General features: G+C 37.1%; 1 protein-coding gene across 1 annotated transcript in view; it reads right to left on the reverse strand.

The window, feature by feature from the left end:
• Positions 1-23,762, reverse strand: part of MAOB (monoamine oxidase B) — a 143,447-nt gene that overhangs the window by 38,864 nt on the left and 80,821 nt on the right. The window contains exons 4-5 of the mRNA XM_069065743.1: positions 16,051-16,155; positions 12,468-12,559 (exon numbers count right to left, since the gene is read on the reverse strand). Of these exons, the coding sequence (XP_068921844.1) occupies positions 12,468-12,559; positions 16,051-16,155 (197 nt within the window). The remainder of the gene's footprint in view (positions 1-12,467; positions 12,560-16,050; positions 16,156-23,762) is intronic.

Consider the following 23,762-nt stretch of genomic DNA (forward strand, 5'->3'; position numbering starts at 1 on the left):
CAGATAAGCAAGTAGCAGTTTTAAAGAGTTGCCTGGAGGCACTAAGAGATTTAGTGACTTGTTCACTATCACAAACGTAGTATGTATCAAGAGGCAGGATACTCTGCTATACTGCTGCTCATATTGGTGAAACTTCACAATTTTTGGTCCCCATAATGTTGCTCCCTAGACATCTTGACACCATGCCCCCACAGACATACTGCCCCCCCTTTCTTATATGTGTTTCCTTCCTCTATTACAATATAAGCTCCTTGAGGGCAGGGACTGTCTTTTTGCATCTGTATCTCTAAAACTTAGCACAATACCTGGTATATAGTAAGTACTTAATAAATGCATTTTTGTTCATTTATCATTGAGTTATGAAAAAAATTATTTTCCTCTTACCAATCATATCTTACTCAGTCACCCTTGAAGCATAGTACATTTTCATATATCTCACAAGTTTCTGTACTTCAATGGATTTGTGATCTCACTGATGGAGTACTCTGTCCAGTGATAGAGACTGAAGTCTTTTCATCCTGTGTAACTTTTGTCCAGATGTTTCTATAAATCCTTTATAGGCGGTCCAGTTGATGTGTTTTTGCACCTCTTCCAGATTTTCAAACATTTCCTGAGGACTATATGCTGATAAAATTTTCCTTGTGGACTAAAATTTTGTTTACTTTTTTCTTAATAGTATTTTTTTTCCAATTACATGTAAAGACAATTTTCAACATTCATTTTTTGAAAGACTTTCTGTTCCAAATTTTTCTTTTTCCCTCCCTCCTTGCTACCTACCCAAGATTCCAAGCAATCTGATATGGGTTATACATGTGTACTCATAATATTTTTAAGCCATGTCTCCTGCACACTTCTTGGTGAGTTGAGATCAGTTGTGACAATGTCTCTTCATTGCCTTAAATTTAGTTTTATTTTTGTAGCTCGAAGTATTCCATTCTTTGCAGACCCAAAGTATCACTGGTGAGATCACCAGGTAAGATAATATGAAGGAAGAAGATATGGGACAGGGAGTGGGGCAGTAGGACAGAGGCCTTGGGGAAGGGCATCTACAGTTAAATATAAATTATCCATTCAGGGCTCTGTTAAATGTAATTTTATTGTATAATGATTAATAAATGATACGTTTTAGTACTTTTGCTTTGCTACGTCTTTTTTGGTGAGGCCTTTCTATCCTGATACATAGTCAATTTCTTTCTATCCTCATTAAATAATTCCCAAAGATCTTCATTACTAATTTCCCATATCCAAATTTGATAACCATGTACAAAGAGAATAGGAGAATTATAGGTCTTGTATACAATCACAATGAAATAAAATGCCTGAAAACCATCCTTCAGTAATTAGAAGGCAAAAATGGGAGGGGCAGAGAACAATGGAGAAGAAGAAGGGGAGGGAAATCACTACTGCATAATCAACATTTAGAAGATGAAGAGCATATAGTCATGGAGGAAGAGATAGGGGAATGGGCATCCCATGAACCTCACTTACATTTGAATTAGATTCTATTCATGTTTTCATCTTCTTTCTTGTCTATTTTTTTGGTTTCATTTGTCTAGGCCTCATATGCATATATCAAGGTCCCCCATTACAGTTTTACTATTTATCCCTCAGATTTTATTATATTTTCCTTTAAGAATTTAGATGCTATGCTATTAGTTGGATATATAAAGTATTGGTATCCACTCATTATTGGTGGTGCCTTTAAGCATATTTATATTTCCCTGTTTCTTTCTTTTTTTCATCTATATTTCCTGTAGCCTGATCAGACATCATGATTACTATTCTTTTTGGTTTGGTTGAGCTATAATAGATTTCACTCCAGTCTTTCATTTTTATTTTATGTGAATCTCAGTTGAAAGTTTTTCTTGTAAACAACATACTGCTAGTTTCTGTTTTCAGTTCATTCTGTGACCGTCTTCTTTCATACATGAATTTACCTCATTCACAATTATGATTTTCACTTGTGTGTTAGCCTCTGTGCTGTCCTTGTGCTTTTTGCTTTCACCTTCGCCTTTATACGTTAACAGCAAAAGAGGAGTTTCTCTGATACTTGAGATTGCGGAAGTAAAAAAACTTGCTCCCTCTCTGTTCTTGTTCTTCCCCCACCTTGATCCCATATTTTTACTATTTCACCCTTTCTTTGTAATTCCCCCTCCATGGTCATCCCTCCCATATTCAAAATTGTTCTGCAGATGACTTAATAATGACTGAGCTCTCCTGCCCTCTCTCACCCCCCCACCTCTCCCTTGTCACTGTCCTCCTATTACCCCCTTTAATTTTCATGTATTTCTGTACTAAAATCTCTATTGTGTATGTCATTGTGTTCAATTTTCCTTTATCTAATTCAAATGTAAGTGAGGTTCATGGGATGCCCATTCCCCTATCTCTTCCTCCATGACTATATGCTCTTCATCTTCTAAATGTTGATTATGCAGTAGTGATTTCCCTCCCCTTCTTCTTCTCCATTGTTCTCTGCCCCTCCCATTTTTGCCTTCTAATTACTGAAGGATGGTTTTCAGGCATTTTATTTCATTGTGATTGTATACAAGACATATAATTCTCCTATTCTCTTTGTACATGGTTATCAAATTTTCTTACAATGGTTTTGCCTCCTTTTGACAGTTCCTCTATTGTTGTGCTTTTGAGTTCCAAGTATGTAGTCCTCCTTTTTCAGAGAATCTATAACACTGGATAAATTCTTTACTTGCTCTAAATTACTTCCTTGTTGGTATTTTTTTCTGATATCTTTGAGAGTCCTAATTTCTATTTTTTGTTACCTCTTTTACTTTTGTAAAAATTGTTCTTCTAAAACCACCCTGAATGTCATTTTCATTTCTCTCTATGACTAAGGCACCTTGTATTAGTTGCTGGAGTACTTTTCCTCTCGTCTATAGTCTTCAAATGATAGCATTTTGCTCTACAAATTTTGTATTCCTTATATTGAAAAATCTTTGGAATTGCTGCATCACTGGTCTTTCCTCTATTTATGCTGATAATTTTTTCCGTAGGTGATCTTTGGTTTATCCTGGCATATGATGGAGAACTAAGCTTAGACATAATCTCTCATTCAGACATCTTGTTCAAAGTCTCATGATTAACTTTTGAGACAGCTAATTCAGTAAAGTGGATGGGATAGAAACCCAATTGCAGTCTTTAGATGACAGATGTAAGGAAATGAAGAAAGTTCATACATAGTTTATAAAAATGGTATACGATGTTTTCTTTTAGTAGCTAGAAGCGGTAAAAGGTCAGGACTTCCTCTCCTACCCCTTTAGTATTGCATAAACCTGAACATGTATGTAGGTAGTTAGGGGAGAGCCAATGGGAGGGACAGATGGAAAGTACGTAACAAAGGGATGGTTGCTAGAGTTAGGTCCTAGAATAGGAAAGTAGGTATGGGATCAAAGGAGCAGGAATTAGCTCTAGTAAGGGATAGCTATGAATTTTCTTATGATTGGAAGGAAGGTAAAGTAGTTTATGATTCTGAGGATTTGTGAGAAGTGAAATTAAAGATCCTGTAATAGAGACCCTTCATTGTAGTTCTGACTAAAATCCTTCTCATATTCATTATATTCATAGAGTTTCCCTATCTGCTGTAAAAGACATAATGTTGAGTAAGTTCTGTGCAGTAGTTGAAGGCTTTCTCTCTCTGGTATGAACTAATGTTGAGAAGGAATTTGCTCTGGGAAAAAGTCTGCCCTCATTTATGAACTTCCTACTCTGAGTTTTCTCAAGTACTGTTCGGATGTGTATTCCCAATTAAAGACTTTCCCATGTTCATTATATTAATATAATCACATTGTCTCTCAATCTGATATTGAATAAAGTCAGAGCTTCAGGTGAAGGCTGCTTCCTATTTATTACATTCATAAGGTTACTCTTCACTATGAATTTTCTGATGTATATTAAAAATTCTTTGAAGAAGAAAAGTCTTCCCACCCTCATTACATTCATAAGTTTTCTCTCCAATATGAATTCTCAGATGTGCTCCTGTTGAAAGCCTTTCCACATTCATTCATTCATTCCACATTCTCTTCCCTATGAATTCTCTATGTGCAATAAAGTTTGTATTCAGAAAGCTTTCCCACATTAATTACATTCATATTTCCTTCCACTATGAATTCTCTGGTGTATGTACCTAAGTTGGGTGCTCCCATGGAAAGTACTTCTACATTTATAAATTTCCTCTCCCATATGAATTATCTGCTGTTGAGCAAATGGAAGACCTTACCACAATTATGACATTTTGGATGTTTCTCTTTAGTATATAGTCTCTGAGTTTTAGTGAGATTGGAATTATAACCAAAGGACTTCCACTCTCATTATACTTAGGGAATATTTTTTTAGCATATTCTATCAGCTTCAGAGAATAATCTGAAGCTATTTCCATATGTATCACCTTTAGGGAGAGCATTTCCTAATGATGTTCTCTATTGTGAAAAATCTCCTGGTTTCAGATGAGCAATTCTGGCACATTTACTATGGTCATACCCTCTCATTTGATTAAGATGGATGATTTTTTACTAGTTTAGAATGCTTTTCCTTATTGCTGTAGTAGGGACACTGGTCTCCCTCAGGGCTGGAGGATATCTAACCAGTGCACATCCACAGGGTTTCCAGTTCCGCTTCTAGGTTCCAGGGGTCAAAATATTCAGATTTCTTTCTGACTGGGGAATAATTGGTCAGTAACCCCCCCATAGGTTGGTGACATTCCATGATGTGATTGTGGACTTTACCCTGGAAGAAATCTCCAATCTAGCAGAACATTGTGAGACACCTCACAACTTGGAGATACAGATGCTAACCATGGGAAAGCATCCCAGGAATCTTTCTAGGGATAACTTAACCACAGAAAGGCACAGCTAGGTAACTGATTCCTCATTTTAGGCCTAGTCTCCTCATTTGCACAGCAGATTTCAAGGACATCCCCCACCTCCAGCATCTAGGGTGCTTTCCCTGGATCTAGCTGGTGGATCACATCTCTTGGGAATGACAAGTCCCAGATGGACCAAATTAATGTGTTTTTTTTTTTTTGGCATTACCTTCCTGCATAGCTCCTTCAGAGAAGGGTCTAGGTGCTCCCACTCTTCCAGGGTGAAGTCCTCAACCACATCCTGGAATGCCACTGACTTGTGTGGGGAGGTGTTACTGACCACTTCTATGACTCTTAAGTACTTATTGAGCATCTGCTAATGATAATCCTACTGTATTGAATATTAAGTAATAGATATGGTTCCAGACACAATACGAGCAATTTCACTGAGAAGGCAAGATCTCAACTTAATTATTATTGCTATTGAGTTGTGACCAACTCTTGGTGATCTCATTTAGGGTTTTTGTGTCAAAGATATAGGAATAGCTTGCCTTCTCCTTCTCTGGCTCATTTTACAGATGAGTAAACTCAGACAAACAAAGTTAAGTCACACAGTTTGTTAGTGTCTGAGGCCAAACTTGAACTTAGGTCTTCCTGACTTCAGGCTCAGCATTCTATCCACTGCACCACCTTGCTGAGGAAACATTGAAAGAGTAGGTCATGTATGACTGCTCATTTAGTGCAGAGGAACCAACATCAAATAAGGGGTCAGAAGATCTATGTTTAAATCCCAGTTCTGGAATTTTTTAGATCTGTAACCATGAAAAATCATTTAAACTCTGAGTTTCAGCCCCACTAACTAGAAAATTCAATAATCCTTGCACTGCTTATAATAAATATATAATAGGGTTGTGTAAAGCCAAGCACAAGCAGCTTTCAAGAGGACTGCTGCTGTGAACAGCTTCAAGCTTCTGATTACACAGTATAGTGAACTCTCTATTTATTCAGTAAGAAACTAAGACAAAACATTCACAGAAATCAAAGTACAGCATTCACAATATTATGGCATAACAACTTATCACTAAAATGGACACACAGTCTTAATCAAAGTGGTCACATAGTTTTAAACAAAGTACATTCATTTAGTAACTCAATCATTTAGTAAGTCCTTAATTCAATCATCCTTAAGGAGGCAAGTCTCCTTAATGAACACAAAGTACAAAGGTCAAAGTTCACCCCTAGGTCACATTGTCTTAATCTCTTCAATCAAATAGTCTTCTCTCTTAATTGGAGAAGTTCTTAACTCAATCATCTAAATATAAAGGTCAGAATTCTCTACCCTTAAGCCACAGTAAATCATGATCTCAGTTTGCATTAAATACTCAAGAAGAGGTCTTTCCATCTTGAATCAAGGCAGGCTATCAGCTTTCATGGCTCCTCCCTGTTCTGCCCCTTCCTGTTACATCAGTAACTTCCTCCCAATGTGGGATTCACAAGTTCTGGATCTTAATACTTGACACAATCATGAACTTCAAACAAGGTGCTAAGTACCTGTTTGATTGCAAATAAAAGGGGCATGGAAGATCTTCAAATTCCCATTACCATTATGGGTTGTTGTAAGGAAAGAACTCTAGAAATCCTAAAGAGTCTATTTTTATTTGTGAATCATAATAATAAATGTGATTTTGAGCAAGACACTTAAAACAGTACTTATTTGCAATGACAATAATAATATCTAAGATTTACATAACACCTTAATATAAGATTGCTTAACCTGTACATGGTTGACATACTGCTAGAGCCCAGTCTCTAAGGCCATTTTTCTCTACCAAGTCAAATGTTTGTTTTATAATCAATAAAGAACAATCACAGCAGAATCTTTTATTTTTCATACATCTCAGTGAATTGTGGGGCTGGGAAGATAGAATGTGCAATATAAAATCGTCTGTAAAAACACCATTCCCTTTGGAATATTTTCATCAAGGATGTCTAGAACTACAAATACAGACCATTCTCATAAAGATTGATGTAGATGACATGGAAGACATTAGGGCTAGTATTTGACAACATCTCCTTAATTACTCTTCCTCCCCCCCCCGGAATGGCCTTGCCCCAGTATTAAAAGTACTTGAACAAGTACTTGATCTTTTTCATTCTTTTGGAATGTCAGCTAATTTTTCACATATATAATCAAGATTTGATCATACAAAATCTTTTGGCAGATAGAACCAGAGATAAATTTGTTCAGTGATTTGCATGCATCAGTATTAAGTTAGGAATACTACCCAGATTGTGTCACACAAATAGATGGGCTACTATCATGAGAATTCACTAACCAGAAGTAGTAGGTCATGACTGTTTCCTTCAAGACCTGAAGGAAAGTCAAAGTCAAATGCCTCAGTACTTTCTGGACTCTATTCTTTCATTCTGTCATTCCTATTTTTTATGCTATTTCCTTCTTGAAGGCTATTTTCCCATGCTGATTCCTTAACACTTTTTGTCTGAATAATCTTATCCTGCATTCTCTCCAGGATCTTTTTGTCCCTATCTTTCTTCCCTTTTATCTCTTCATAAGCCCACTAAGCAGTGTGATCAACAAGAATAGTGTGGATTTCAGCCTACTACTACATTTATTACTGCCTGCACTCTTCTTCTACACCCCCATCATGGGTTACCATATTCTCTTATCAGAGATTCATAGTGCCTCTATTAAAACTGATAAACCAGGGGCAGCTAGGTGGCTAAATGGGTAGAACACTGACCCTGGAGTCAGGACCTGAGTTCAAATCCAGCCTTAGACACTTGACATTAACTAGCTATGTGACCTTGGGCAAGTCACTAAACCCTGATTGCCTCACCAAAACCCCAAAACAACAAGCAAAACCCCCCAATAACCCTCTGAATTGGGGAATACTAAAATTGTCCTTTTAGAGACAAAGATAAATCTGTGATCTCATAGATTCAGATTCTCTCTCCATTGATCTACATTACAATCCTACCATATCTTCTTATCTTTTGTGCTTTTTAGCTGTCTTTCTGTAAATCCTCCATAGATGCACTCCCCATCTTGTAAGTCTCCTCTGGTTATTTTAATATATCAGTGGTGTGTAGCATGTGGACTATCTGTAATTTTTCTTTTCTTTTCTTTTTGTTTTTTTGGAGGGGGGGAAGGCAGGGCAATTGGGGTTAAGTGACTTGCCCAAAGTCACACAATTAGTAAGTGTTAAGTTCCTGAGGCCGGATTTGGACTCAGGTCCTCCTGACTCCAGGGCCGGTGCTCTATTCACTGTGCCACCTAGCCACCCTCATCTGTAATTTTTCATTCTTATTATATTACCAATCCACCTCCTTTGCTGGTCACACATGTCCCTTACAAATTACAAATTACTGACGATCACCATTATCTACATCTGTTCATACCCATCCTATTTGACGAAAGAATCAGTCAACAGTCACTCATTAAACCTTCACCATTTGAGGGGCACTATGCTAAGAGCTAGGGATGAAAAGAAAAGCGAAGTCATGTTTTCTGTCCCCCGAGAGCTCGAATGCTCCTGAAACATAGGAAGCAGACCTGACAGTGATGAGACAGAACGGAGACCAGCGACACACAATGGAATTAGTCTGGTATGAGAATCAAGAGAACCAATTCGATTCTATCTCATGAACACTGACTCTATCTTGTGCTGCCACATGTATTGTCTTTTGACTTATTTTTCTGCAAATCATTCATGAGAAAACATCCATGGTATAAGGCATCTACTGTTTCAAACAACTCAACTGAAACTCACTCTTCCCATCTCCCAACGTGGAAAGCCCCTAATCTTTCTTCTAATTAGAAATCAGATTACCTAATTTTGTATGCTGGTTTGTATTCTGTTAATTGTTTTCTTTTAATTATGTGGTCTAATTTGTTTTTAATACATAAAAATCTGCCTCATTCTCTATTGGGACTGACTAGAGTCCAATGACCAATGTTTGTTATGTCTGTTTTGCTAATAAATCTTGTAATTGTTTCATCAGTTATTATAAATTGTCCAACACAACAGCCACCTATAACTTCCTAAGATGAGGCACCTCTCATTCAAGACAAGTCAAAGAATGGGAAAATATTACAAAAGCTACTTTGCAATATAAATCTTTCCCTGTTCCCTTTTCCCTTGATAGCTTGTTTATTTTTATTCATGAAAAATCCTACAAATCTAATCTAATATGGAGCTGAGAATGGGCTTATACACTTGAGGGGATTTATTTCAAATCTGCCTCTGTTTTTTCAGAGCTATTGTTATAACACCAAATGACCAATTGCCATGACTGCAATGTTATGATTCTTAACAGTAATTACCTCCATTGCTAATTGCGTTTTCCTTATTTATTGCTCCCCTCAAATGATGCCTCAGGATCTGCCAATGCAATAAGTGATAAGAGAACACTATAGTAAATGCTATTTTCACTTCATTGCAATATTCCAAATGAATGTTTGGGTATTTGCTTTTGATGGATGACAAACTTTTCTTTGACAGGAGAGATATTGCTCAGCAATCCATTTACTTCAAGGGATATTGCAAAATTATCATAATAAAATTAACTTCAAATCACTTAAATGAATTTTTTTTAAAAAGCTGTGCCATCTAGCAATTTTGGGGGGTTGGGGGTGAAGAGGCAATAACAAAAAAGAACCAAGCATGACAGACTGTCACAACTCCATAAATATCAACAATTATGGAAACATCTGTTGATGCCATTTCCATATATCCACAAGAGCAAGTTTCAGTACAACAGAAAGAGATCTTTTGGGATGATCGATGAACTGAAAATACTTTTAAATAATCACTCAGTTATTCCTGGGCCTCTATTTCCTCATCTGTAAAACCAGAAGTTGCGCTAGATGATGTCTAAAGTTCCTTTTGGCTTTTAAAGTCATCTGAAATATACCTGTTTCTAATCAGGCAGAATTCTAATCTAATCTATGTCACCTATTCTTTGCCTTTTATACATACTATGAAATGGAGAGTGCTAAAATAGGAAGCCATGGGACAAAAAGTATATGAGAAGTGACAATATAGTCCTCCATGATTTACTCCCCTCAACCCAACATTGTAGTGAAGGCTGGTCAAATAGTATTATCCTCATTTTAATATTAGCATTCATATTTTGGCACCCATGTGGTGCTGTAGATAGAGCGCTGGGTCTGGAATCAGAAAGACATGAGTTCAAATCTGACCCCAGACATTTACTAGCTAGCTATGTGACCCTGGGCAAGTCACTCTGCTTGCCTCAGTTTCCTCATGTGTAAAATGGAGATACTAATATCAAATCCCGGGGTTGTTGTGAGGCTCCAATGAGGTAATAGCTGTAAAGCACTTAGCATAGTGGCATATAGTAGGCACTACATAAATGTTAGCGCTTATTGTTATTATCATTTCTTTGCACAAGAGTAAAGGCATAAGGAAGGTATGTGGGTTACCCAAGATTATAGAGCTAGAAAGAAGTAAGTCTGGAACTTAGGCTTCTCTCGCTATAATTGGCTGTTAATACCAAAGGAGTGTTAATACTAGTGTTAATAGTGTTAATACTAAAGGAGGACCAGAGGGGTGGCAGATGATTAAATAAATCATGTTTTTTTAATTGCACCTTCAGGCTTGTAAGTGAATAAGGATACGGCCGATAGTCTGGGAATTTATTTCCAATGGAATGAAACAGCAATGGAAGACCTTGCAGAACTGTTCATTTTGTCCCATCCTGTCTACTGTTTCCCTTCAACTCTCTCCACTCTGGGAAGAGCCTTAGGATAGGAGATTTGCATCAAAGTTTCCTCAAAATTCCCTGGAGTATTCTTAAATGTTTAAAAATTTTCCTCTGTATACAAGATCACAGAGTAGGTTTTTTAATAAATATTTAATGAATTGAAAAAAGTTGAAATAAAGGGAGCTCAAGCACCTAAGAAGAGTAAGGAACTAATTTTAAGTAAGCTTAAAAGCATTCCAAGTGGCCAAATGACTTAGACATAAAGGGTGATATCAAAAACAAAGCAAGGGGACAAGGAAGAAATTACTTTTCAGATCTATGGATAAGGGAAGAGCTCATGACTACATAAATTATTTTGAGGATTATGGAAGATAAAATAGACAATTCTGATAACACAGGATTTTAAAAAGTCTTTGTGCAAAACAAATTTAGTTAAAAATAAAAGAGAAACAGACGACTGGGAAAATTCTTTGTAGCAATTTTCTTTGATAAAAGTCTCATTTAAAACATATAAGAAACTGATTAAAATTTATGAGACTGAGAGCCAATCTTCAATAGATAAATGGTCAAAGGGTAGAAACAGTTTTCAAAGGAAGAAAAATAAGCTACTAACAACAACTGGGAAAAATACTTTCAGTAACTAATAACTACAAAAATTAAATTAAGACAACTCTAAGGTCTACACCACAGCCATAAAACTGGGAAAGAAGATGAAAGAAGAAAATGACGGATGCTGGAGGGGCTGAGAAAAGTCAAACTACAGTATTGTTGGTAGACTTGTGAATTTGTCCCACCATTCTGGAAAGCAATTTGAAATTAGGTTCCAAAAGTTACAAGCCTCAGTTGAATTTACTGGTTTGTGGAGTACTGTTTTGTCATTAGCAGTATATGTTGTAGTGAAAAAAGGCATTACATCTGAGGTGAAAGGATCTGGGTTCAAATGTTGTTTGTACCTCTCTTTGATCTCAGTTTTCCCAACTTAAAAATAAATATAAGATAACCTCTTAAGGCCCCTTCTTAAGATTTAAAGTTTAGTTCATGTGTTTTAACTCAAAACTATGCATGCTTTGCACACATATCTTTATGCTTTGTTCAGACGTACATCTAGATCTAAATATTTTTCTCCAAGCATGAAATACCTGCTGAACTTTAATATGTAAAAAAAAAATTGTATCTATTGTTTAAATTATAAAATGTAGGCCCAGACCAAATCAATCCATTGAAATGAGGCCTTCCCAACTTTCCCCATGCTCCCACCCAATACTTTGTATACAATTTCTATATATTTATATGTATTATGTATTCTCTTTTCTCATACAATGGAGCCTTTCTGAGGCAAGGGCTGTTTCATTTTTATTTTCTTATCCCTAGTTCTCAGCACATGTCCAGTAAGTGTTTAATGGATACCTGATGACGGATTGGAGGTATCTGCCATGTCTGAAAGAATTGTGTTGTGTTTTTAGAATAATTAATTTATTTTATTTCACCAACAGGGTTGGGTTAAAATTAAAGAAAAAAAGACAAAATGGAAATTATTTCTGTCAATGTAACCTTTTTTTAAAAAACTAAACTTTCATGGAAAAAAGCAATTAAATTCTAATGTGTCCCAAGTACTTTTTGTACTATAATTTTATAAATTTAGAATTATAAAAATTAAATTCCATTCAATTAAAAGTTTTAATAGTTTATAATGGCACAAAGACTTTTGGGACATCCAGCATCATATACATGGCTTGATCTCTATAAGAAAATCGTAATGTTCTTAAGGTCAGGCACCATGTCTTTTAGTATTCCATACAGTGACTATCAGTGTCCAGCATATGATAGAAGCACGTTGAATAAAATTGCTAAATAAAAATCAAAGATTATATATTATTTAGGAATTATGTGGGAAATTACTTCTTACTCAGTCCAGCAGATCTTATCCAATAGCTCCTTCATCGTCATGAAATCCCACTCTGCGGCGAGAGGCGCTTTCCAAGGAGCATCACTTGGAATCTATGTAGAGAATTGCAAAATGTTTTTCCATTTGGGGATTTGGCGATATCAGCTAAATAGCATTTTAAAGTATAACTTATAGACCACTAAATTTATGTGTTTCTACTATGCAATTCCATAAAGTTCCACTAGATAGATAAATAACAGATAACATAAATAGGTACTTATGTTATCTATTATTTATTTATATTATCTATTATTTAGACAAATAAATAAATAAAATTAGATAGATAAATAAATGAGCTACATTTTTTTTTTTATAAGCAACCGGGGTTAAGTGACTTGCTCAAGTTTACACGGCCACTTATTTCTGGGTGTGGTGCTAAGTATCTGAGCCCGGATTTGATCCCCAGGTCCTCCTGACGCTGGAGCCGGTGCTCTTACTTGCTGTGCTACCTGGCCGCCCCTACAATGTTTTTTTTTTCAATATTAAGATAGATAGACAGACAGACAGAAAGGCAGGATGGTATAGTGGATAGAAAGCTGGCGTCAGATCCAAAAAACATGCATTCAAATTCTGACTCTAATGCACACTGATTGTATTTGTTGTTGTTGTTAAGACATTTTTTTTAGTCATGTCCAATTCTCTGTGACCCCATTTGGGGTTTTCTCAGCATAGACACTGGGAGCATCTTGTCACTTCTTTTTCCAACTCATTTTCACAAATGAAGAAACTGTGGCAAACAGTGATTTGTCAGGGTCATCCAGCTAGGAAGTGTCTGAGGGCAGATTTGAACTGAGGTCTCCCTGACTCCTGGTCTGGTGCTCTATCCACTGTGCCCCATACTGACAGTATGAACTAGACCGATGCACTGAGCCTCTCAACGTGCCCAGAAAGCACCCTCAGACCACAAGTTGCAGAAGAGTTGCTCATCTACATTGATGGAGAAGAATTTTTTCCCTGGTTGTCTGTCTGCACTGATGAAATGAAAGGTCATATATATATACACATACATACATATGTATATTTTACATATTGTTCATTGTTCAGTCATTTTTAGTTGTTTTATTTTGCATAAATGTATTTATTTTTTGGCGTTGACCTTTGATAAAATCAAAGTCTTTCCCTGCCCCTCCTGTCTGTGTGTATACACATAAACACATCCATGTTACATATATGTGTATACATATATGTGTATGCATGTATGTTTGTGTGCATTTTTTGGTCTGGCTTGCAGGCTAAGAGTAGTTTTTGCATTTTAAAATCTAATAAAACTTTGTAAAACTATTCATAAGGGGTGGGTGAAGTGGGTCAAATCCAGTCTTATGCACCATAGTTTACCAACCTCTGCACTACATCATACTGCCTTTTTATGAAAAAATTTTGTTATTGTTATAATTGTTTAAATTGTTACCTTGGCATGTCATGATTTTATTTGTTTAGCATTCACATTATTATTTCTACTTATTGAACCCTATAAGCTGAACCTGTGAATTCATGATGAAATCTTTTCTTTCTTATAATAAATCTTGTCTTTAAATAGATGATCCCCAGACATGGATCATGATGTCTAATTCTAATTTAAAATGAGCCACTATGTCAGATTAAGCTATTAAGGAAGTGATTGGTGGAAAGGAAATACACAAAGTTTCCCTGAATCTTCCCAGAGAAGGTTTAAATTTGCCTCTGAACATGTCAACCCAAATTCTAAATACTTCAAAAATGAGATTTTTTGTTGTTTAATCATGTCTGACTCTTCGTGACCCCATTTGGAGTTCTCTTGGCAAAGATGCTAGAAGGGATTTGCCATTGCCTTCCTCAGGTCATTTCACAGATGAGAAAACTGAGGCACATGGGGCTAAGGGTCTTGCCCAGGCTCATACAGCTTTTAAGTATCTGAGGCTGGATTTGCATGGTGCTCTACCCACCGTGCTGTCCCCTCAATTTGCTCCACTCTACATTTCTAGTTTAATTTCATATTCTCTTTACACATTCTATATACTAGCCAAATTAGACTATCTCTTTCCTGAATGCAAGATTCCATCTCTGGCTTTTCTAAAAGACCATGCTCCACACTGGAGAGTGAGCTTCTTCGTGGTCTCCATGGACCTCCTCACACAATTTTCCTAAGGTACTTTTTTTGGGGAGCTCTCTTTTGTCCCTTACTCATTTTATCCAGTCTTGTCTCACATACATTGTTAGTCATGTCATATTTCTTAGTAGAATGTAAGTCCCTTGAGGGGAAGAACTGTGTCCTTTCCTCTGTTTTTATTCTTGAAACCTAGTGATACACTTAGTGTATCATGGGCACCTCATAAATATTTCTTCAAATGTTGGAAGAGATGTGGGAAAATTGGGGCACTAATGCACTATTAATGGAGTTATGAACTGATCCGACCATTCTGGAGAGCAATTTGGAACTATGCTCAAATGGCTATAAAACTGTGCCTATCCTTTGAATCAGCAATATCACCAGTAGGCCTTTATCCCAACGAGATAAAAGAAAGGAAAAAGGATGTATATGTACAAAAATATTTATAGTAGCACTTTTTATGGTGGCAAAAATTGGAAATTGAGGAGATATCCAGCAACTGGGGAAATGGGTGAAAAAGTTGTGGCATATGATTGTAATGGAATGCTATTGTGCTCTAACAAATGATGAGCAGGATGATTTCAGAAAAACTTGGACTTACATGAATTGATGTAGAATGAAGTGAGAAGAACTAGAAGAACATTGTACACACTAACAACAACATTGTGTGATGATCAACAGGGAATGATGTGACTATTCTCATTAATACAACAATCCAAGAAAATTCCAAAGGGATCATGATGAAAAATGCTGTCCACCTCCAGAGAAAAGACTGCTGGGAGTCTGAATGCAGATCAAAGATGCTTTTTCTTTATTTTTAAGGGTGTTTTTTTGTCTGTGTCTTCTTTCACAACATGACTAATCTGGAAATATGTTTTGCATGAAGTGCACATGTATAACCTATATCAAATTACTTACTATCTGAGGGAAAGATGAGAGAGGGGAGGGAGGAACAGAATTTGGAACTGAACATTTAAAAAATTAATGTTAAAAATTGTTTTTAAATGTAATTGGAAAAAATAAAACATTATTTAAAAAATCAATAGAAAAATGTTCTTGAATTGAAAAGAGGTGGAATGAAGCTCTGCATAGAGATGTGGCATTATAGCCTATACTTTGGGGAAAAGGAAGATCTAGAGAAGCATCAGCTGGTTCTGGTTTGTTCTGAATCCTTGGCTTAAGACCAGCAAAACAGGAACAGAGAATTTTAAGTAACTTTTAAAAGAAATGCACTATTTATAACAGTTACTGTGCATCAAATTTTCTTTCTTTTCTTTTTTTTTGAGTGCCATAAAGAATGGAAGGAAATAAAATAACATAAAAAGTAATATAGTTGAAAATGCAATCTTTTTAAAGCTCAGGGGAAAAAAAATGCATTTTCCCTTTAACTTACCAGCTAAACATGAAGACTCTGTACCTTATCAAAGAAGATTGTATAGGCTCAAACTTTATTCATACCTGTTTTCCCATTTCATCCATTGTTCTCCATAAGTTATTATGATCCAAGAATGCTATAGGGTTCCATACAGGAGGAAACGGACCTCTGAAAGGATAACTTTTGCCCTGTGATATAGAAGATTAAAAAAAATTGACAAAATGTTCTATAATCTTTCATTTCTTTGTGCATATTTATATTTTCATTATAATGAATACTTTCAAAGGAAAAATATTAGACTTCCAAATATTTTGTCTTAAAACAGAACACATAATACAGTCCACCATCTTGAAGAAAGAAATGATTAATTAAAACAGGAGTTCCTAACACATGATCTATGAACTTGGTTGAAAAAAAACATTTTGATTGCTGCATTTCAATATAAATGATTTCCTTCCTTCTTATGGACTTTATTTCATGCATTTAATCATTATTCTGAGAAAGGATTTATTACTGGGAGTTTTCATTTTGGGATCTCTTTCGGGGGGCGATAAGTGGATTCTTTCAATTGCTATTTCCCCTCTGGTTCTAGAATATCAGGGCAGTTTTCCTTGAAAAATGATATCTAGGGTTTTTTTTAACCATGGCTTTAAGGTATTCCAATAATTTTTAAATTTTCTCTCCTGGATCTATTTTCAAGCTCAGTAGTTTTTTCCAGTGAGATATTACACAGATTTTTTCATTTTTGGGGGATAATTTCTTGATTTCTCATAGAGTCATTAGCTTCCATTTGCTCCATTCTAATTTTGAAGGAATTATTTTCTTCAGTGATCTTTTGGACTTCCTTTTCCATGTGGCTAATTCTGCTTTTTAAGGCATTCTTCTCCTCATTGACTTTTTGGGCCTCTTTTGCCATTTGGGTTAATCTATTTTTGAAAGTGTTATTTTCTTCAGCATTTTTTGGATCTCCTTTAACAAGCTGTTGACTCATTTTTCATCACTCTCATTTCTCTACCCAATTTTTCTTCTACTTGTATTACTTGATTTTCAAAATCCTCTTTGAATGCTTCTATGGCTGAGACCAATTCATATTTTTCTTGGAGACCTTGGATGTAGGAGCTTTGACTTTGTTGCCTTCTTCTGAGTGTATGCTTTGATCATCCTTATCACCAAAGTAAGTATCTATGGTCTGAGTTTTTTTCTATTGTTTGCTCATTTTCCCATGCTATTACTTGACTTTTTAAACTCTTTGTTAAAGCAGGGCTCTGCCTCCAGTGTGGAGGGCACACTGTCCCAAGCTTCAGGGATTTTGTGTGGATGTTTTCAGAGATACTTCTAGGGACCTGTTAGCTTTCAGTTCTTCCAGGGTGGTATGATCTAAGAAGAGGTGTTCACTCCTCTCCTGGCCTGTGCTCTGGTTTGTGAGTGAGCACAAGCACTCTTTTCTGCCCTGGAAATGTGAACTCCTCATTGCTGCCACAAGCTCCACTATACTAGTGCCCCTCTTTGCCCCAGGACTGTAACCCAGATCCACATACGGGCAAGGCAACAGAGCCCTGCCTTAGTATGCAGCAAAGAGACCCCTGTAATCTCCTCCTGACCAGTTGTTCAATCCTCTTACCATCTGTGGACTGAGAGCTCCAGAAACAGCCACTGCTGGGAAAAAGCCACTGCTGCTGCTGATTCAGTCACTCCCCAGGCCTGCTCCTGGTTTGCTGGGGCCAGGGCTGTGCTGGTGCAGCCCTGCACTGGACTGCGCTCCTCTCTCACCCAGGTCTGACAGACCTATCTTACTGACCTTCTAAATTGTCTTTGGCATTTCTGGACTGAGAAGTCTGGAAACCACCACAGCTGCCAGTTATTCAGTCCCCTGAGGCCTGTTCCAGTTTGCTGGGGCCCCATCTGTGCTGGACTGTGCTCCTCTCTCAGCCTGGTCAACAGACCTTTTCTGTCACCCTTCCAGGTTGTATTGGGCTAGAAATTTGTTTTAATCTGTCTCTTTGTAGGTTCTGCTGCTCTAGAATTTGTTTAAAGTTATTTATTTACAGGTATTTGGAGGGGTTTGAGGGAGAACTCAAATTTAAGTCTCTGCCTTTACTCCATCACCTTGGCTCCACCCTCAGAAGGGATTTATAAGTTTAGACAAAAAGGAACTCATGACACTCCTACATTAATAAAATTATACTAGTGAGGCAACTTTTCTAGTCTAGCCCAAAATATATCCTAACTTGTAATGAGATCACAAGATCATAATTTAAAGCTGGAAAGAAGATCACTTAGTCCAAAATCTTCATTTTACAGATGAGGAAACTGAGGCCCAGACATCACACAGGTAGCAAGTGGCAGGGATTTTGATCTCTGGTCCTCTAGTTGGAAACCTTTGCACTGCCCCATTCTGCTTGCCTGACGTGTGGTACACAATGTAAACAGTAGCTCACATGTATATAGCACTTTATTTTATTTTTCAACTAAGAATCCTTTATTAAGCACCTACTGTGTGGCAGGCATTGTGCTGAAGATAATTCTTTTAAATTTATTTTATTTTTAATTTATGGAATAAAACAAGCATTTCTATGACATAGTACAATAAAAAATGACAACTGCACATGAAACTATAAGTCTACTATGTACAACAAGCTATTCCTTTTGAAATACAACAAAGTTAAGATTTAAATTTCTTTTTTCTCCCCTTCCTCTCCCATCCCACCCTAAAGATAGTCAACATAATTCTTTTTTGCTTTTTGGAGGACAACTGGGGTTAAATGACTTGCCCAAAGTCACACAGCTAGTAAGTGTCTGAGGCCAGATTTGATCTCAGGTCTTCCTGACTCCGGGGCTGGTGCACTAGTCACTGTGCCACCTGGCCACCCCAAGACAGTCCACATTTTACACACACACACATACCCACACGCATATATTTTCTCATATGTACTTCTAAATATATCTCTGAGGAAAGAGGTGTAAATCTTATGAACCCCATTTTACAAATGAATAAACTAGGACTTAATGAGATGAAGTGATTTTCTTGCAGCGCTACACCTTATTAGAGGGATTAATAGAACAAGGACTCAAATTTAAACCCGACTCTAAGTCTGGTGCTCTTTGTGCTATACTATGCTGTCTCACTTCAGATTCTGTGAGATACAGGCCCCTTGGGGGACATGGGAGGACACCAACAGAGCCATGTTGTGGTTGTTCAGTCATTCAGTCTAAACCCTGAATCACCAGAAAATATTATTCTCATCTCTATTTTATTAGTAGAGATATAAGATGAAGTTAAAAAAGGGATTTGCTATTGTCTTTCTCCACTAACATAATACCTTACACATAATAAGGGCTGAATAAATGTTTATTGAAGTGAATTTGTTGCAGATTTTAAATTTCACAAGGGGAGATGCTATATCTTATGCTTCTGTTTTGTTTTCCTCCCCTTACCTCTTTCCCCTAGTGTTTTGTATGCTACTACTCAAATGAATATGTGCTAATTTATTTTCATAGAGCTTTCTGGGTGGGCTGAAGGGCAGTTGGCTTGGTGGGAGATAATAGCATTAGGAGTTAGGCCTTGCTCTGCCACTACTAACTAGTTGTGAAGTATCAAGTTAATTTATCTCTCTGGGTCTTAATTTTCTTATCTGTGCAATGAGGGCATTAGTTGAACAGAGTACTAAAAATTCCAGGATGAGTTTCTCACTCTCCTAGTTATCCAGTTTTGGAAATGCTTTATCAGTGTTCCTCCTAGAATGTGACACCTGGATGAATTTCTTGAGAGTCAATCAAAATGACATATTTGTTACGGAGCCAGTATCCTGTTCAGGTTTGATTTGGGGATGAAATGAGAGACTTATAAGACGTGAAAAAATTAACAAAAAGAGGCTCACTTTGCCCTAAAAATCTGCAACAAGAATACAGTGGCACTTGGCATCTATACAACTCTCCTCATCTCCATATGGAGATGTTTCTGCTTGGCAGGACAAGGTATGGTCACTGTTGTGGTCTTCAGATAGCCACCAAATCTGACAGCCCCTGACTCCATCTGGGTGGGATTTTTTTACTCCCTTAGGTGGCCAGGAAACTTGCCAATGCAGAAAGACAGGTCAGGTCCAGGAGACAGTTTTGTTGCTTTAGAGTAAATAAATCCCTGTTGTGGGAGGAGGGGGTATAACCCTGAAAGATATGGATCTTATCATAGTATTCAAAAAAAGCTCTGAATGTGGAGTCAGAAGACTAGACGTTATTCTGGGCTAGTAGCTTCACTCTTTTGTAAAGGGGGCCAATAATAGCTGAATATCTACTTCTCAGAGTTGTTTGGGGAGGCAGGAAGTGCTTTGTAATCACCTATGGAAATGTTTATTGTTATTATTGACTACAGATGATTTACATTAAGTCTCAAAAACTTATTTGTACATTAAGACTATAAATAAGTCTCTAGGTGAATGAATTTGTGCATGTGTAAGGTAGATTTTTGTTATTCTTTTAAAGATACTAGCTCCCAGGATCCATGGCCATAACAATCTCTAAGTGATTAAAGTGATTTTCTTGTAGCTCTATTAGTAGCTTTAGTCTTGTATTATTGTAGCTCTAGCCTTATTAGAGGGATTAATAGAACGAGGACTCAGATTTAAGCCCTGCTCTAAGTCTGGTGTTCTTTCCGCTACACTATACTGTGTATAGTCCCTAGGCTCATGGCTTGTGAACATCATCATGCTTGTGCAGCATTATATAATGATAAATAATACAATGCTTGAGTTTAGCTGGTAAATGCTTACTGCAACTGTGCAGGGAGATGTAATGGTGAGATGATGTAAACTCATAAGGCTATCGAGGGCAAACTGCCTTCTTTGTCTGCTACCCTATAAATCATGTAGGCACTGGTTAGTAAGTGGGGAATCTGAATTCAGAAGTTGGAGTGCTATGTGTACCTTGATCAGTCCCCATAAAGTTTTGGGAGAAGAGGGGAATCTGTGTGCTTGCCTCAACTGGCCCCCACTAAGGCTTAGGGGACCTGTAGGAGTTATAGCTCCTACTATATTTTCATCTACCCCTGCAAGAAGAGTTATTAGGGAAGGTGTAGCAGATGGTGCTCCCATCACCAGCAATCTTCTTGAGAAGACTAGACTAGAATAAAGTAAACTATCCTGTCTTCCTTCCTGCCTTCCTTCCAGATCAAGAGTGAACCTGCTAGCCCTAGAATACATGATAGAAAAGCCCCCACTCCCAAGGGTTTACTTGTCTAATAATTGGTGTAGTCAGTGTTATCTGTCTAATGCTAGGTTTCCTTTCTAGAATAATTTGGAGTCATAGGGTAATGTGGGGATAGAGAGACTTATATATTCATGACATTAAATAGCCATCCATTTAAAGATGATTCACAGGTTTTTATTTCCTCAAAGTCTCAGGAGAAAAAGAAGACTGTTTTGCTACAAAATAGCTTAAAAATCAACAATTTCCATGGAATAATCAATCTATCAATAAGCATTTATCAAGTACCTACCAGTGCAAGCACCATGCTAAATTCTAGGGATGCAAAGACAAAAATGAGACAGTCCTTACCTGCTCTTGAGACATATACATTCTATTGTAGGGGAGACATGTTCAGATATAAATGTATACAGAATAAATGCAAGTAATTCAGGGAGGGAGGGCACTACAGGATAGTGGGATAGTAGGATTTAGCTCAAAATGCCTTGAATTTGGCACTAGATCACAGGAGAAAGACTTGGGCTTTATATAGATCTGCGACATCTTCAGAGAGATGTGATTTAATTGATGGGAGATAATGAGGTCACCAAGAGACCAAATATAAAGACAAAAGCCCCAGATCAGAGATTTGGGGTATTCCCACAATTAGAGGGTGTGCTATGGATGATTAACCAGCAAAGGAGAGTGAAAAGGAACACTTAGGTAGGTATGAGAATCAGTCTGAAAGACCTAGGCAAGAGAGATTATCCGAGAGATTATCAAGTGTAACAAGGACAGTAAGAAGGATGACAGAGAAAAGATCATCATATTTGGCAATTGTTTGGTTTTGGCCAATTTTGGAGATCATTTAGATTGTTGGTAACTCTGGAAAAAGGACTGACTTTGAGAGATGACATCAGAAGCCAGATTGCAAAGTTAGAGAAGTAATGTTTTTTTCTATTGTATTAATAATCAATTATTAAACTAGGATTAAGGCTTTTTTCTCCTTATACCTCCTTATATCCTTATAGTCTTATATCCTTATATTCAGGGACCAGCCCCTGTGTGTCAGTCACCCAGTATCTGAAGGACAAGGCTGACAGATGAGAATGCCCCAAATCCTCCAGCAACATGCTCCTTTACCTTGGGCAGGACTTCACCCAACTAGCAGATCTCAATTTCTGTTTAGAGTGTAAACAGAACCTAATCTAGGTGGATTCCAGCCCTAAAGCATTAAGCCTGGACTCTTGTACCCCTCACTGGAGTTTAGGATAACTCAGTTCATGAAGCAGAAAACCCACCAGAGGACTCTGTGTAGAGATGGATTCCTTTGTCCAGATTGCTAGGGACAACTGAGTCTCATGATCACTAGAGAAGATTAGAGACCAAGGGAATATTGGGCAATATGCCAGAGAAGGTAGGAGACGAAAGGATCAACGACACATGTAGAATGGTTAGCCTTAGAAAAAAGAAGTGCTTCATTATCAGAGACCAAAAGAATGGAAAACAGAATGGGGGATAAAATCAAGTGGTTTTGAGATGAAGAGAAAGGGACAAGAGGGAGCTGATGGTAAATGGTCAGGATTTTCTCAATAAAGAGATGAAATAATTTTGCTGAGAGGTCAGAGGGGAGGTGTGGGAGGCTTGAAGAGATAAGATAAGGTTTGGAACTGCTTTGGTGGCAAGTAGAACAGGGAAGCAATTAGGGAGAACCAACAAGACAGCCTACTTACCCTGAGGGCTCACTGAGGTTAGATAATAGAAATTGTTAGTTTGTCAAGTCAGCTCAGGTTTTTTTCTCCAGCTGAGTGAGTAGGAGTGGATGAGGAGCATCAAGTGATGTTGGGAGTAATCTATGGTTAAGACTTGGCAAGGAACCAGTGACAATAATACAAGGAGGCTAGGTGGTACAGTGGAAAGGATGCTGCCCTTGGAGTCAGGAAGACTTGAGTTTGAATCCCACCTCAAACACTGGAAAACTGATTTGAATGTCAGGGCCCTAGACCCACACGATGCATGAAAAGTGTTTTGCAATTATATTCATATAATACTGAGTTTGTCTTGGCAGGTCAGTTTACAAGTATTTTATATTGTCTACAATTATTTTAAATGGAATTTCTCTTTCTATCTCTTTCTGCTAAGTTCTGCTGATAGTATATAGAAATGTGGGGATTATGTGGGTTTATTTTGCATCCTGCAACTTTTCTGAAGTTGTTCAGTGTCAACTAGTTTTTAAATTGATTCTCTAATTTTTTCCAAGTATACCAGCATATCATCTGCCAAGAGTGATAGCTTTGTTTCCTCATTGAAGAAATATTAATTTCTCATGGTTAACCTGAGCCAGTATAATAAAAATGACAACTCAAGTTAATTTTCTTATTCAGTGCCATACCAATAAAACTATTGAGGAATTATGTTATAGAGCTAAAAAAATAATAACAAAATTCATTTGGAAGAACAAAATGTCAAGAATATCAAGAGAAGCAATAAAAAATGTTAAGGTAGGTAGTTTAGCAGTTCCAGATTTCAAACTGTATTACAAAGTGTTAATCACAAAAACAATCTGGTACTGGCTAAGAAACAGAGTGGCAGATCAGTGGAATAGATTATGTACAAA

Source organism: Petaurus breviceps, unplaced genomic scaffold, assembly GCF_028583685.1.
Source record: "Petaurus breviceps papuanus isolate PSGF00001 unplaced genomic scaffold, PetGlider_PUasm1.0 90700, whole genome shotgun sequence".
Lineage (NCBI taxonomy): Eukaryota > Metazoa > Chordata > Mammalia > Diprotodontia > Petauridae > Petaurus > Petaurus breviceps.